The sequence below is a fragment of the Xyrauchen texanus genome, chromosome 27 (genome assembly GCF_025860055.1).
Source record: "Xyrauchen texanus isolate HMW12.3.18 chromosome 27, RBS_HiC_50CHRs, whole genome shotgun sequence".
NCBI lineage: Eukaryota > Metazoa > Chordata > Actinopteri > Cypriniformes > Catostomidae > Xyrauchen > Xyrauchen texanus.
The window spans coordinates 7,477,326-7,494,652 of NC_068302.1; the positions used below are offsets into that span (position 1 = coordinate 7,477,326).

The 17,327-nt window shown below is 44.8% G+C and overlaps 1 protein-coding gene across 1 annotated transcript in view; it reads left to right on the plus strand.

Annotated features, from left to right (window-relative positions):
* LOC127621402 (opsin-5-like) overlaps positions 1–17,327 on the plus strand; it is a 58,030-nt gene that overhangs the window by 33,941 nt on the left and 6,762 nt on the right. The window contains exons 2-4 of the mRNA XM_052094972.1: positions 7,619–7,706; positions 14,526–14,688; positions 16,031–16,158. Coding sequence (XP_051950932.1) covers positions 7,619–7,706; positions 14,526–14,688; positions 16,031–16,158 — 379 coding nt within the window. The remainder of the gene's footprint in view (positions 1–7,618; positions 7,707–14,525; positions 14,689–16,030; positions 16,159–17,327) is intronic.

The following is a 17,327-nucleotide window of genomic DNA, read 5'->3' on the forward strand; positions in this document are numbered from 1 at the left end:
AGCACGATTGCAAATGTGATATTGCTTATATACAACAGTTCAATGAACAAGTAAATAATTTTTTTTGGAAAAACAGTACGGTCATGAAACGCATTTGTGCATGGAACTACTTTCTTACGCGACGGATCAGATTCTGCTGTTACTGGCTCAAACCAAATGATGCATCCAAGCATTCATTAGTATTCATCAAGTGATGTTGGTGTCACGATTCCCTTGTTGTCTGCACTGTGTTTCACTAGTCTTTGTTAAAAAACTCCACTTCCCACAATTCCCGGCCCTCATTACTGCCAGCACTCTGTCATTGTTCGCACCTGAATGTCATTTGTGATTATCCTGTGTCTATGTATTTAAACCCTGCTGTTTCTCCATTCCCCTGTCGATCGTTGTTTGTGCATGTTATGGTAGTCTGTGTGTTTATATCCTGCCCGTTTTCTCCGTTGATGATTTTTCATGTTTATGTTGTGTTTTCCCCTCGTGGTTGTTTTGTTTGTTCCTGGTGTTGTTTTATTTTAGTTATCCTGTTCACTCTTTTGTTCATATCATTAAAAGAACTGCAAGTAGATCCTCACTCCTCATCTGCCTCCTTCTGCCAAACCTAACAGAACGATCGACCAAAATGGATCTAGCAGGGTTCCTCAAAGAGCTGACGGAGGCGGACTTGTCTGTCCGGGAATTCTCCCACTTCTTTGCCAGCGTGGCCAGTTACACCGGCTGGGATGACCATACCTTGAAGGTGGCGTACCGGTTCGGTGTACCCAAACACCGGTGGTGGGAACTGCCGGAGACCGGAGACTGCACCTGGCGGGAGTATGTGGGACTCATCGTGGAGGAGTTCGCTGCCGGGGAGCCACCTCTCCTGATCACGGCTCCCGCCTCTGGGCTTTCCTCACCAGCCACGGTGAGTGAGCCAACCCCCACGCCTGCCGTGGTCAACGAACCAGCGCTGCCAACTTCATCCGCCTGGAGGAGGAGGAGAAGAAAGGCCTCTGCTCTCCAGCCTCCGCCAACCACGGCCAACCAGCCAATGCCTGCAGCCCCAAACGTCAGTGAGCCAGCACCTGTAGCCTCGAACGTCAGTGAGCCAGCGCCTGTAGCCTCGAACGTCAGTGAGCCAGTGCCTGTAGCCTCGAACGTCAGTGAGCCAGTGCCTGTAGCCTCTATCGTCCCCGAGCCAGCGCCTGTAGCCTGGACCGTCCTAGAGCCAGCACCTGTAGCCTCGACCGTCCCAGAGCCAGCACCTGTAGCCATGACCGTCCAAGAAACAGCGCATCCCGAGCCTCCCAGGGCTCCGCCTCTCAAGTCTCTCGAGCCTCCCAGGGCTCCGCCTCTCGAGCCTTCCAGGGCTCCACCTCCCGAGTCTTCCAGGACTCCGCCTCTCAAGTCTCTCGAGCCTCCCAGGGCTCCTCCTCTCGAGCCTCCCAGGGCTCCGCCTCTCAAGTCTCTCGAGCCTCCCAGGGCTCCGCCTCTCGAGTCTTCCAGGACTCCACCTCTCAAGTCTCTCGAGCCTCCCAGGGCTCCTCCTCTCGAGCCTCCCAGGGCTCTGCCTCTCGAGCCTCCCAGGGCTCCGCCTCTCGAGCCTCTTGAGCCTCCCAGGGCTCCGCCTCCCGAGTCTCTCGAGCCTCCCAGGGCTCCGCCTCCTGAGTCTCTCAAGCCTCCCAGGGCTCCGCCTCTCGAGTCTCTCGAGCCTCCCAGGGCTCCGCCTCTTGAGCCTCTCAGGGCTCTGCCTCCAGAGCCTCCTACGACTCTGCCTCCAGAGCCTTCCAGGTCTTCACCTCTAGAGCCTGCTACGGCACAACCTCCCTCGGTCCGCCTCCAGAGCCTTCCAGGTCTCCGCCTACCGAGCCTCACTCTGCTCTGCCTCCTGAGCCTCCCTTGGCTCCGCCTCCTGAGCCTTCCACAGATCTGCCTTCCACGGCTCCACCTCCTGGTCCATCCAAGGCTCCACCTCCTGAGCCTTCCTCGGCTCCGCCTCCTGAGCCTTCCACGGCTCCGTCTCCTGAGCCTTCCTCGGCTCCGCCTCCTGAGCCTCCTACGGTGCCACCTCCCTCGGCTCCGCCTCCAGAGCCTTCCAGGGCTCCGCTTCTAGAGCCTCCTACGGCGTCACCTCCCTCGGCTTGGTGACAAGAGACAATGCTAAACGAAGTAATGCTAAGACAAAAGGGTGATTTATTATATATAAGTGTAACAAGAAATAATGATAATAATAAAGATGAACAATAAGCAAATAGATATATACAAAATATACACAATTGGAATAAATATTTTCCAAGTAATTAGCCCAAGAGAAATGGGACCCAAGTAACGCCAAAGACAAGACCAAAACAAAACAGATCTAACTGATGATTAAACCTCTAACCTAACTAACATAAAAATAAACAGAGAAAATAAGTCTTCAGTGTCAAATGCCGTAACTTACCTACTCTTTCTAACAAACTTACAGAGGATGGTGTTCGCTTTCTTACTTGGGGTGTCTAACATCAACTTACCTAATTGTTGTACTGTGTATGTCACGTGACATCTTACCTGTCCACATTTCTCTTGGCAAGAGAACATGTCATTGTTATCACAATGTAACACTGTGAAAATTGCAGTTTAGTTTTTTGCTCTACCCTGTTTTTGTTTTGAATGTTTATTTATGTTTTAATTAGACGTTAATTCCATGACTGCCCATTTTTTAAGGAAAAGCAGATATAAATGAACAAATATTTATTGTTCATTTCACTTGATTGTGTCATTATTATATAGCATATAAAATGTACAGTGCGTATCAGCGCAAAATAAACATGAATCAAAAGGGTGACTTTCATGCCATTGTTTTAAATACTTAATAAATACACTTATTCATACTTGTATTAATCAAAACAATTAAATGTCCTAACTCATGATTTATGTCACAGTGTGGCCAACAAAGATTCTTATGGTGGGATTAAATGGAGGGACTGTGTCATTTTGTTACTGTTCGCTTTGAGTCTTGGCTCAGTTGCATTGTCAATTTACTTGTCATGTTGATGTCAAAAGAATGCCGCTACTCTGAGTGGTGTCCCAACTCACTTAGTCATAGGTCTTCATGCTCATTTAGAAAATGTATCATATAATGAAGCCTTATGACCATTTAACCAAGCTGAACTTCATGTGCATAGGTAATTGCAATGGGGTTCAGGATGGGCAAGGAGGAGGCAGGAACCGGTAGAACAGTCAACATAACTTTAATGAGCGCAAATATAATCGCATAGACACACACACAGCTGCCACGTGCGTCTCTCTCTCTCTCTCTCTCTCTCTCTCTCTCTCTCTCATCCCACACTCTGAGGTCTTGGTCTTTTTATTACCCTCATCTCTCACTGTGAACACAGAAACAAGCAATTAACAGCAATTCATCTCAGATGAGAACCCTTAACGCTGAAGTCCTCGCCTCCACAGTAATATTGGCAACTTCTTAATAAATTCTCCATATATGTCCATTTTACATTAAGGTGCATTTTCATAGGCTATTAAGAAACTATTGGATTCAGTAAAGTACATCAAGATTTTTGAGAAATTTCAGTCAGGTTTTAAAGAAAACCACAGTACAGAAACAGCCCTAAGAGTGACAAATGACTTATTGATGGCGGAAGATGCTGAAGAGTGCTCACTTTTAATGTTGCTTGATTTAATTGCCATGTTTGATACAGTTGATCACTCAGTTTTAATCAAAACATTGAAGAGATGGGTGGGAATATCTGGGGTGGCTTTAGACTGGTTTATTTCCTACTTGATGAATAGGAAATTTGTAGTGTCTGTTGGAGATTACATGTCCACCTCTTCAAAAATGAATTGTGGTGTTCCGCAAGGATCCTGTTAGGGCCAATATTAAGCATTTATAACATGTAATGTAAAATGGCTCACTATTTGGAAGGTACTGCAAGAAAGTCACCCTTTTTATGCATGTTGTTATAACCGCATATCATTTGTAAATGACTTATTAATAATTAATTAAGCTCTTTATAAACCCTTTGCAATGGGAACATCCATTTAAAGTGTTAGAAAAACCTCTAAGTAATAGTAAATGGGATGCTTGCCTTACCACTTATACCACTAATAGTGGAAACTCATTTCTGAAGACTTATTATCTTATTCTGTTCCTTTTAAGCAAACTGTCTGGTCTCATGAGAGCACTCATTTCGGTTTTCTAAGCGTATTAGGAAAGATTTCAGAATTTTGCATTCTATTCAAGTCTTGAGGAGAAATATTTTTAGGCCACCTTTTGATGGAATTACTCATTCACAATTTGAAAACTGGTTGGGAGACATGCTGTGTGTGAGCTGGGTTATACTGTATGTCCTCTCACTGCTTAGAAGAGAAAATGAGATTAAATGAGCATGCAGTGCTTCTGCTTATTTTGCCATTTCATTAATGCAAACAACAGTGTGATGGCTTATGTTCCCTGACAAACCATATAAGGCTAAAGCTTTGAAAATTTCCTCTTTAAAATGTACATCAGCATTAGATTAGTTTTTTCCTAATTATTTTTGTACCCAAGATGGCTGCTGAATTGTAGAATGTCTTAGCTTTGAAACTAGAAACAATCAAATTATGGCTCATATTATTTTAATCAGAACATTACCAACTAATTCCATAGTTTGTTCTGAAGTCAAATAAAAGTAATTTTACTTTCAAATCAGATTACATATGCCACGTGCAGCCAACCAAAAAAAATCTAATAAAAAAAGAAACTTGATGTTTGGCTGCGTGCAGTGATTTTAGAGTGGTCTGTTGACCAATTAAGGACAGACCGTGCTTATATGAACCAAACAGAAGGTTGGACATGTTTCTGTTTTTGCTGGATCTGGAAAACCAGTGATGCACTTCTGTGTTAAGTGCTCTGCTAACTCATCATTCAACAATTCAGGTAGAATGTTCCAGTAAGTCTGTGTAATATTCAGTAGCTTTTTGTTGACTTTTGTTGATGGTTGATGAAGAAATCTATAAGATTCTCCTCTACTTTTGGCCACTAATTCAATGTAAGCAAATTTGTGACACTGACTATTTTAACGGTTGAAGCACACAAGATGCTGTTTGAAACATTCTCAAATCATTCAAATCAATCTATTTGACGCAAGTTCCATTGTTCCAACATAGTTCAGTGATTTGGTGTTTCCCGAAACAATAGTTACAACGAACATGAGCAAACAGCATCGAAACGTTGTGTGGTTGTAACTAAAGTTCTCCACCTGTGGTTAGAAGCATAGTTCCTTATTAGTTTGCAGTGTGGACATAATTTGGCAATGCTGAAGCTTCTATATCTTTCATTCTGTCAAGACTTTGTTCACATTTACATGCATTTAAGAAAAACAAAATTCCCAGGTTTTTCAAAAAACATCTTTGCACTAAATAGTATTAGATGCTACTGAAACGATTTGCACCCCTAATTAAATACTAACATACAGTATCAGTGAAGTTTGTTTATTGTTCATTTAGAGTCTTACAGACACCTTTACCAACCCCTACCCCTAAACCTAACCCTAACCTTATCTTACAAACATTTACCATGGTTTTATTACAGTAAATGTAGTATCACTATGAAAATTAAATGTGGTTACTATATTAACACCATATTACTGTAGTAACACCATTGTTAACTGCATTAAAGTGATAGCTTCAGCCAAAAAAACATGGTTACTACAATATTACTATAGAAAAACCATTGTTAATTTTTCTCGCAACTCGCCGACTATCTCCATGACCAAATCACTGCGAGGAAATCAACCTTTATTCATTTTTTATTCATTATTATAAGTAGTATTAAAGGAAATATTAAGAGTGGAAACAGGATGGGAAAAAAGTGGGACAAACATGGATTAGAACCCAGGTCGTCTGCAACAAAAAGCATATTACCACCATCTTTTCAATGCTACACCATTGGAATTACACTGGGGGGCACAATTTTTTGTCTTCAATTTTTGTGTTTCCAGCAGACTATTTGAGTGCAAATAGCTGTGCTGTGTGGCAGGTGTGTTTTACACACTAGTGCAAACAGTCGCTCCTTTTATCGCATTCAGTTCATTTATAAAAAACAAATTCTTATTAACTGATTGCCTACTTTCCTATTTCTGCTAGTTTCATATATCTCTTAATACTCCTCACTCTTTCTTCTCATATAATAATCATTAAAAAAAATGTTATATACATTTCATATCCATATATTTACAGTATTTATTTGGTAAATAATTGTAATTAGCGTTGTCTTGATCCCTCTGTCAAAGTTTATTGCTTACTTTATTGAAATCATTCTTCTTTTCTTTTTTCTGCTATTTACAAACTGTACATGTTGTTTGTATCTGGTAGCATGTGAATAAAGGTGACTCACTTTACAGTGCCAGAGATACAAGCTGTGTCCCTACTCCCTACACCTCAGGCACAGGCCGAACAGCTCAGCATCACTCCAATGTGTCATAACAGCTGATTTGGCATTTATCGTCCTGGAGAAAGCAGGTGGTTTGCACATTTTTGTCACTGACTACATCCGTTCTAAAGAATAAGAGGCTGCTAAAGTGGACATAAGCCCACCTATGTCCTTGTGTCTCTTCCCTGTATAAACTATTCAGACATGTGGCCTTTATGTACATATACTATATATATATGTGTGATCCAGAATTTAGTGCACGATAAAATAAGGGCTGCAAAAGCCCTCGTGCGACTCGGCTAAGGGAACGGTCTCTATCGCTCCCTTCATCAGAAGGGTGGCGACCTCCGCCCAAAGGACCGAGGCATCCTTGCCTAGCACCGCAGTGGAGAGGAAGCCACTGAACCTGGGCGGCTGTCTGAGGAACTGGATCACGTTGCTGAGATGGATCGTCCTGATGAGCGATGGGCTGGAAAGTGCTAACAAGGCTCCCAGCCTCTGCGCTAATGGCACCAGGTGGACGATTGGTTTTATCAAGGCCCGGGGTGGGTGGTTCGTGGCAAGGCAGAGCAGAGCCTTGTTCATAAAAGCCCATAAAAGTATGGTTAGGTGAAATTTGAGATGTGATCAAGGTAAACGTAACTTGTGAACAGAGAATTTTTATTGTGTCATTACCAATCAAGAAAATATGACTTACTGTAATTCAGTGTATTTAGTATTTAGCACAACAAAAGTGTACATATTTCATATGTAATTTCTACCACATAATGTTATCAAACAAAACATAATTTGTTGGAAATTACATTTGTCAGTTCAGAAAAATGGCTGTTCAGAAATTAATCTTTTGAAAGTGTGAAAAATGGGTTCTACATGGAATTTAAGTCCACAGGACAAAAAGTGCTCATAGCTGATTTTTTTATTTTTGTCTCCTGCAATGATCTGTTCTATGCCACAACTTTGTTCCATGACATAATCCAGTAGGCCATTTTTGTTTTGGCATTAGCTGTGAGCGGGAAGCTGGCTGCTTATCTGTCCTCTCTTTACCGAGAGATGAGCTGCTAATCTCAATTGTTATGGATTTACCAAAAAGCTTATTGAACCACAAATTCTCTTGATTCAGTCCTAAAAACCCTTAGATCTGTCATGAATGGCTAATATGTGTTTTAGATTGATCAGAGCTTCTGTTTCATCCTTTTCCACTGTTCATTTAAACATCTTGTCTTATCTTTTCTGCAGATGGGAAATACCACAGAAACTGCACATTTTGTTTCCACAATCCCAAAGGAGCATGACGTCTTTATGGGTTCCATGTATACAACATTCTGTGAGTCCATTCACTTACATTTTTATTATTATTATTTTTTAATTTATGGGCTTTTAGGCTTAATTTATAGGATATTCAAGAGAGACAGGATAGTTAAGGGAGAGAAGTGCGATTGGGACATGACCCTGGCCAGACTCAAACTACTTATGGAGCGGTTGTGGCTCAGTTGGTAGAGCGGGTCGGCCACTAATCGCAGGGTTGGTTGTTTGAATCCCGACTCCACATGCCGAAGTGTCCTTGGGCAAGACACTGAACCCCAAGTTGCTCCCAATGGCAGGCTAGCACCTTACATAGCAGCTCTGCTGCCATTGGTGTATGAATGTGTGTGTGTGAATGGGTGAATGAATCTCAGTTTAAAGTGCTTTGAATACCGTTGAGGCTTAAAAAGGTGCTATATAAGTGCAGACCATTAGTACACATATTGAATACATTGAAAGTATTGAAAAATGGGAAGAGTCAGCAGCCGTCATGAGTAAAAGAAAATGTTGAAGCTGCTAGCCTCATAATAACATAAAACGAATCGGTTACTAACGTAACCTCGGTTCTCTCTAGATGAGGGAACGAGTATTGCATAAGCTAGCTTACGCTACGGGAAAGATTAATCTTTTCTGAGATATTGAAGCCAAAAAATTATCCTTAATTTTGTATCCATTGTCAACGCAGTGCGGCAGCTGCAGACCTTGAGCGGGCTAGCTAGCGAGCTCATTGTTTGCTCTGCGGCAACTGCTGCAGCCTATAGACGAGCTTGGGCGAACTCGCATCCAATGAGAGGCGTCCGCGCGCTCACTGCATCAAAGCCCGCCAAAAAGGGCGTGACTAGAGTGCATATAAGCGTAGTTCGTAGGCTGGAACCCTTTCGTTTCATTGAATGAAGCGAAAAATCGCTCGTGGCGCGAGCACAGCCGGTTACGCAATACTCGTTCCCTCATCTAGAGAGAACCGAGGTTACGTTAGTAACCGATTCATTCTCTTACGAGAGGTTCTCTCGTATTGCGTAAGCTAGCTTACGCTACGGGAACCCTTTGTCAACGCTGTGCGCGACAAGCATCCACTGCATGAGCCCCAGGGAATTAAGGGGGACCCGGGGGAGCCCTTGTGAGTGGGGAATTAAAATTTGGCCGGCAAGAGTGCGGGCCAGTGTGTGTGTAGTACATAAGCACATAGACAAACCGGCGGTGCCGGTCTGTGTGGACTGTGTCCCATTAATGCAGCTCACCAGGGGAGCTGTAGCGTATTAAACCGCTAGCAGTTTAGCCTGCAGAGCGGGTACTTCCAGATTGTAAAATCTGAAAAAGGTGGAGGGGGAAGCCCAGCCCGCTGCCACACATATGAATGGGGCTGGACCATGCCCACGAGGACGCCATGCCTCTAGTGGAGTGAGCCTTAATGCCTAGCGGGCATGGTAGGTCTTTTGACGCGTACGCGGCAGCAATAGTGTCCACTATCCATCTGGACAGTGTCTGTTTTGAGGCGGCGAGACCTTTGGTGCGCCCTCCGAATGAAACGAAAAGCTGCTCGGAGCTTCTGAAAGATGCGGAGCGCGCAGTATACAATCTCAGTGCTCTGACTGGGCAAAGGAGATTGGTGTCGCGTTCGCTATCAGATGCTGGTAGCGCCGACAAGGAAATGATCTGTGCTCTGAAAGGAGTACCGAACACCTTGGGGACGTAGCCGTGTCTAGGCTTTAAAATGACCTTGGAGTCACTTGGTCCAAACTCAAGACACGCAGCGCTGACAGATAGCGCGTGAAGGTCTCCCACCCGTTTAACTGATGATAGGGCAGTTAGAAAAACGGTTTTAAGTGAGAGGTGTTTCACATCCACGGATTGAAGCGGTTCGAAAGGGGGGGCTTTCATAGCTTCGAGAACTATAGAAAGATCCCAGATAGGAACCGATGGGGGGCGCGGAGGGTTCATCCTTCTAGCTCCCCTGAGGAAGCGGATGACCAGCTCGTTTTACCCTGTGACTGGCCGTGCAGGGGTTCAGCGAACGCCGCGACGGCCGCCACGTACACTTTGAGCGTGGATGGGGATCTGCCCTTATCCAGCAGCTCTTGTAAATTCACGAGCAGCGGCGACACCCCACATGTCCGTGGGTCCAGGTCTCTGTCGGTGCACCATTTTGAAAACACAGACCATTTTGACGCATAGAGTCTTCTCGTGGAGGGGCTCTAGCGTGTATGATGGTGTTTATTACTCCTTCTGGCAAAGCGACGGGTAGTCGTTGATCACCCACGCGTGTAGCGCCCAGCGCTCTGGGTGGGGATGCCAGATCGTTCCGCGAGCTTGTGAGAGGAGATCTGCTCTCACTGGGATGGGCCACGGCGCTGTCAGTGACAGCCGCGTAAGTTCCGGGAACCATGTTTAATTCTCCCAGTGCGGGGCTATGAGGAGCACCGAGTGGCGCGTTTCCCTGATCCTCTGCATTACCTGTGGCAATAGTGAGACGGGAGGGAAGGCGTAAAGCAGGCGGTTGGGCCAGTCCTGGGCCAGCGCGTCCTCGCTTTTCGAGAAAAATATTGGGCAGTGAGCGTTCTCTTCTGACGCAAAGAGGTCTATCTCTGCTCTGCCGAATATGCGCCATAACGTCTGGACTGTTTGAGCGTGCAGGGACCATTCCCCTGGGGGAATATTGTCTCTGGACAGTCTGTCTGGGCCGTCGTTCAGGTGGCCTGGCACGTGCGTCGCCCTCAGCGAGCGCAGGTGGCGCTGGGACCAACTCATTATGCGTTTCGTCAGATGGAAGAGGTTCCTGGATCTGACACCGCCCTGACGGTTTAGATAGGATACCACAGACCTGTTGTCCGATCGGACCAGGACGTGGTGACCCTGAATGATCGGGAGGAAGCGCATGAGCGCGTACTCGACCGCTATCATTTCCAGACAATTTATGTGAAGGAGCCAAACCATAGGTCAAAAACCCCAACCCGTGTTGGACGCGTCTGTCGAGATGACTTTTCGGCGAGATACAGCTCCCATCATCACTCCCCGCTGATACCACTCGGCCACTGTCCTGGGCTGCAGAGCTGAAATACAGGTCTGAGTCACTCTGATTGGCTGACGGCCTGTGGCCCAAGCACGGCGAGACGCGCGGGTGTTTAGCCAATGCTGAAGCGGGCGCATGCGCAGTAAACCCAGTTGAAGTACTGCTGCGGCTGAAGCCATGTAGCCTAGCACTCTCTGAAACTTCTTCAGAGGTGTGAGGCTGTTCATCTGAAATGACGCGGCTAGTCGCTGCACACGGCGCGTGCGCTGTTTAGATAAGCGAGCCGTCATTGCCACTGAGTCTAGTTCTATTCCAAGGAAGGAAATTGTCTGACTGGGCTGTAGTGAGCTCTTGGTCCAATTGACTGCAAGGCCCAAACTGTTCAGATGACTGAGGAGAACTGTCCTGTGAGACAGAAGCTCCGTATGTGATTGTGCCAAAATCAGCCAATCGTCCAAATAGTTCAGAATTCGCAAATCCTGACTCCGCAGGGGTGCGAGCGCCGTGTCCATGCACTTCGTGAAAGTACGGGGTGCTAAGGACAGGCCGAACGGAAGGACGGTGTATTGATAAACCTGGCCGTCGAAGGCGAATCTCAAGAATGGCCTGTGACGGGGATTTATCTGAATCTGAAAGTATGCATCTTTCAGATCGAGAGAAATAAACCAGTCCCCCTGGCACACATGCGCGAGGAGTTTGCTGGTTGTAAGCATTTTGAACGGTCTTTTTGCAAGCGCTTTGTTCAAAACCCTGAGATCTAATATCTGAGGCCGCCGTCTTTCTTGGGGACAAGAAAATAACGGCTGTAAAACCCCGACTCGCTCAGGGGAGGCGGCACTCTCTCTATGGCCCTTTTGCACAGAAGGTTTGCTATTTCTGAACGAAGCATGCACGCTGCTTCCGTGTTCACAGTAGTTTCGAGCCACGCTCTGAAGCGAGGAGGACGGCGATCGAACTGTAGCAAATAGCCCTGTTTTATTGTGCTTAACACCCATTCGGATATCCCTGGAATATCTTCCCACGCTTTGAAGCGTAATGTTAGAGGGTGAGTGGCCAAATCGCTCTGATTGCCGCACACAGCAGCTGAACAGAATGTGTGAGCGCTTACTGTGCTTATGCTGGACTGCTCGCAGACAGCATGGACAGGCTGTTCTGTGAGTGACTTCCCGATTGAGGTGAATGGGGAAAGAGTCACGTCTGTTAAGTGATACGCAAGCATAGTCATGGGCACGGGACTTACATACAGAGAAGTGTTTGCTGGCCTTGTGACAGAGCGGCTCTGTAGAAAAGCAGCCGTCAAGTCTGTTGGGTGCCTGCTCAAGGGGCGGTGACCACTCGAGCCCGAGGCGGTCGACGGCCTGTGTGAGGAGGCGTGTTAGTTCCCCTTCGACTCCGGCATGGGTCCTGCTGGATTCCTGGGCCGAGGAGGAGGCGTGTGAGCCTGACCACTCCTCGCTGTCCGAAGCCATGATGGAACAGCCCTTATCCTCCGCTTCTTCGTCCGAGATGGCAGCAGAGCAGCCGCTCGGCGGCAACTGCGCGTCCCGGGTGGGCGGGGAGGGTGATGGGCTCCGGCGAGGCAATCGCTTCTACCACTGTTTCCGGCAGCCTTTGAGAGCGGCGCTTTTTTCTGCGCGGCTGAACGGAAGGCGGCGCGGCGGCTTCGGTCCTGAGCGCTTCGAGTCGAGCCCGCAGGGTCGACATCGGCAGCTCCTCGCAGAGATCGCATCCGCCTGGCGCAGGGCGAGCTCTGCATGCCCCAGTCCCAGGCAGAGAGCGCAGATGATGTGGCGGTCTCCGGTGCTGAGAGGAGCGTGGCATGAGGCGCAAGTGGAGCGAGGCATCTTAAAAAAGACGCTCGTACTCTTTTGTGAAGTTCTTTAAGAACTAGCTTGCTTTTAAAAAGGATACATCGCCGGATGGCGTAGCTCACAGGACGGCTGAAGGTGGCGAAGACAGCCGGCTTCTTCGAGCGCTGTCCACGCTTGCTTGATGCCCCTCGAACGGCGACGCGGCTTCCGGTTCAGTGATGCGAAGAGCTTCGCTGAAGAGATGAAAATCAGGGTTCCAGCCTACGAACTACGCTTATATGCACTCTAGTCACGCCCTTTTGGCGGGCTTTGATGCAGTGAGCGCGGACGCCTCTCATTGGATGCGAGTTCGCCCAAGCTCGTCTATAGGCTGCAGCAGTTGCCGCAGAGCAACCAATGAGCTCGCTAGCTAGCCCGCTCAAGGTCTGCAGCTGCCGCACTGCGTTGACAATGGATACAAAATTAAGGATAATTTTTTGGCTTCAATATCTCAGAAAAGATGAATCTTTCCTGTAGCGTAAGCTAGCTTACGCAATACGAGAGAACCTCTCATAAGAGAACCAACAAAGTATCCAAAGAGTATTGCCTGTTTCACATATGTGTGTGTGAGGGGTGAGCAGCACTGATGCATGACTCCAACAGGAGACACGCTTTGAATTTACTTTTCTTTTCTGTGACAGCTGAAGCACTATACAGAAAATAAAGTCTTTCTTGACTACTTTGAGTTTTTCCTGTGATAACGGACGTAAACAATAAGATGTTTATCGAGAGTGAGTAATTGATAACTATTATAAACTTAACCATCATGAAATCAAATTTCCTGTGCCTGTTACTGCATGTTTAACATCAAGATGTTTTTCAGTCAATAGCCGCGTTTCCTCTATCGGGCCAAATTTGGGCATGCTAGTGCGTTCCAGGGCTATTTGCGTTCACACTGTCACTTCCAGGGATTCACCGTGCCTCCTCCGGGATTGCTTGGGGCCAACAGCCAATGGCCTTTGACCTGCCGATTAATCTTGGGTCATAGAAAGGCCAACTTGGGATTGAGGGGATGTCATTGTCAAAGGCAGAGTTTCGCTGAGTCAGATCAGAGGTTTCAGCACAAAGATACTGATTCCCCAATTTTTCATATCTAGCTACCACATTACCTCAAGAACTCAATGGAAAAAGTAATATTGTCAGTACTGGTCAGTAGATGGAATCAGGGCTCTTATGAATATTTAGGCTGATGAAAATGTACTATGTCAGATCAGTGTGGTGGTGGCATATTGGGCTAAAGCACAGAACTTGTTAGCAGTTTGTTCAATCCCAACGGCAACCACCATTATGTCCTTGAACAAGATACTTAACTCCAGGTTGCTCAGAGGGGATTGTCCATATAATAAGTGCACTGTAAGTCACTTTGGATAAAAGCATCTGCCAAATGCATAAATGTAAATGTAAATGCATAATGAAGACGTGATTACGTGTATCGTTGCCAAACTTGCCAAGTTGTGTATCCAGCACACAATGGCACAGGTTTGGGAAAAGTAAAAAAGGAATTGCAACTACAAATCCATGTTCATTTTGAGGGCTAGCTAGTCTCCAGATTCTGATGCCTCAGCTTGAGTTTCCCTCTTGCTTGTGAAATGGGCAGGGTGTGAGACATTGGCACCAGGGGGGGGAATTAAGGGCGGGGTTTAGGGCAACGCTGTGGGGCTTTTGGCCTGATGGTAGGAATGCAGTTTGATTTTGGTCTCTTGGCTCGAAGTACAAGGCTATTGGCCCTGGCTGAGCAGTTGATAGCCCTGACTCGCACTGGTCCGATCACTTCCAGGTGGTGCAGTGGTCCAAGCATCACTTGATTTGAGGTCAGAACATCAGAGGTCATAAAGTGAAATTGTAAATTTCAGCAGCTTTAATTTTTGCTAAGCTTTCATAGGAATAACAAGCAGTAAAATTTAAGTTACAAGGGTGTTAGAAATAGGATGAAAAACTGTTTGTGGTTATGACTTGTTTCTTAATATATTGCTTTCTTTTTTAGGTATTCTGTCTCTCTTGGGAAATGTAATACTACTCCTTGTAGCGTATCGTAAGAGAACATCTCTGAAGCCGGCTGAGTTCTTTGTCATAAATTTGTCTATTAGTGACCTTGGGATGACAGCTACTCTCTTTCCGCTGGCGATTCCATCAGCCTTTGCTCACAAGTAGGCAAATGCACCTGAAACACAAAATATTTGAATTGTGACCCCAGCAAACACTAATGAAAAAAGATTAAATGTATAGCAGAAAGCGTAGTTCACGCAAATAGGAAACTTCTGTCATTATTTACTCACCCTCATCACTGTTCCTAAACATTGAGACATCCTCTGATTCTTCCTGTGTAAATACTTTTATGCCACCTCTCTGCCGCATTAAAATGTTGATACAAATGCACCTTTTGTGGTATATATATATATATATATATATATATATATATATATATATATATATATATATAAGCCACTTCAAGGTACATTTACACTGAAAGTGATTTGCAGCAACAAATCTTTGTTGTATGTAAACGACTGATGTGGATTCACTTCACATCACATATCTGACTCATATTACACACAAAATTATCATCTGCCACCACCTGCTGGCTAACATACAGTATGTAATGTTAAAAAAAAAAGTATATATATAATTATGTCAAGACTTTGACAACATTTACATGCACTTAAGAAAACAAGGTTTTGTAGCAAGTGGCGTTCTGAAACTTCATGTAAAATCGAATGCAGCCTATCTTACAGCATATAAGGGATTAAAGGCTGTTAAGAGAAAGTGCTTTAACACACTTTAACACAAGTTTTCTGTCGGAGAACATGGCTTATGTGTCCGCATAAGTGCCATTGTTACAGGTTTGTAAAGACTACGCATATTCGTATTTGCTCAAGTGCGTCGGAGGAACCCCGAAGTCCGATGTTGAAGGAAACCCCACTATTGCAGTGCAATGCATCTGTCGCATGAAACTATCACTTTCATATCTTTTGCAGTTTTCTCACATTAATCAGCTTTATGGTTTATGTTTAAATCAGCTGTTTTAATTTGCTATCAATTTGATCACTGCAGAAGATATTACTCCACCCCCTGCATTATGTAATTAACAACAGCTCTATATTGTTGAACCAACATAGTTCGAACATTGGATGCGTGACAGTTACAATGATTTCGGGAAACAGTCATTACTAGCTATTTAATTTCTAATGATGCATCATTCTATGGTGGTCAAACTTGTCTTTTGGCTGGTTTTAGAATGGTTTTGGGCACATTTCAGGCTGGGAGACCAGCTTTTATACCAGCTAAACCAGCTGAGCACCAGATAGGAGACTATCTAAACCAGCATTTGTCAGCCTAGGTCAGCGTACCTTTTTTTAGCGACTTGACTGCCACCAAGCAAATTCCTCTAACTATAAATGTACCTTCAGATATGTTGCTATTGCAGTCTAAATACAGAAAAATTATAGTCACCACTTTTATTGATTCTCTGTCTGTCTCTCTCTCTCTCAGGTGGCTTTTTGGAGAGCTAACCTGTTTATGCTATGCCGTATGTGGCGTTCTCTTCGGCTTGTCCAGCTTGACAAATCTCACCGCTCTGTCTTCCGTCTGCTGCCTTAAAGTCTGCTTCCCAAACTATGGTATTGACAAAGAATACATTTATCTTCCTCCGTGGCCCACCTACGTATCTTAATTAATCGTATGCAGCCACATGCATCTATTGTGGGACACAGCTGAAGATCAAATCTATCACCTTATGACTTTTATTATCCTGATTAGATATTCTAGCTTTCATTAAGGTTCAAATTGGCAGTCTTCATTCAACATTTTGGTCAATACTCTCCAGATCCAACTCATTAGAGTTCATTAGTTATGTCAGGCTTTTTTGAGTTTCAACTTCTGATATAGAGAGAGGAGATAATGCAGATGGTACAGTTTAAAAGCACTTGAGTGAGTTTGGAGTCGGACAGCAGGTGAACAGATGGACTAAAATAATTATTTCAGAAAGGATGTTTAAGTGTTATGTGCAAATAAATTATTCGAAATCTTTTCAGAGAACTAACTTCACTTTTCTGAGCCAACAGTCTGGTTCCAAAAGTAAAACTCCCATTCATTTCTTCAGATTAATTAATTTTCAACGCTATACCTTTAAAGACAGACCTACAGTGAGTTACGAGGTTGTTCGTCGATGATATATGCTTCCGTTGAAGCCATCTGTCTGCGTTATCTCAACTCTGTTTAAAAATCATCTTTAATTGCAGAAATCCAGTTGAACAACTAAATTATCTATGATCCAGCAGAGAAAGCTTCACCAATCAGAGCATTGCGGCCAACAAAGCCCGCAAAATATGCCTGGAAGCAACTGCCCACTCCAGTGAAGCAAACGAGTCGGTCTCCCTGCACTCTCAAACTACATATGTATTTGTGTATATCAGAATATTCGCAATAGAAGTAAAATATACTGTTTCTATACTTATTATCATCAACCTAAAAACCAATGGTTTTATATATTTCCATAATTTTATATTTGATTACATCATTCGCAAAGCTTCAAGGTATTGTTGTCTGTTCACTCATGAAAGATGATAAGTACACAGACTTGGACCTTTGTCTTTTTGTTGGATTTTCAAATACTTTTTTTTGCCTTAAAACAAAGTAAAAGTAAAGTCTGTAATTGTTAGGGATACCTTGTCTTGTTTCACCGTTGCCCTTTGTTTACCTTTTTTGTCCCTTTTGTTTTCCGTAGTTTTCACTTTTGTCCTTTGTTTAGCTCCACAGTCTCCCTGTTAGCGTTCGTGTTCTCTGTCAT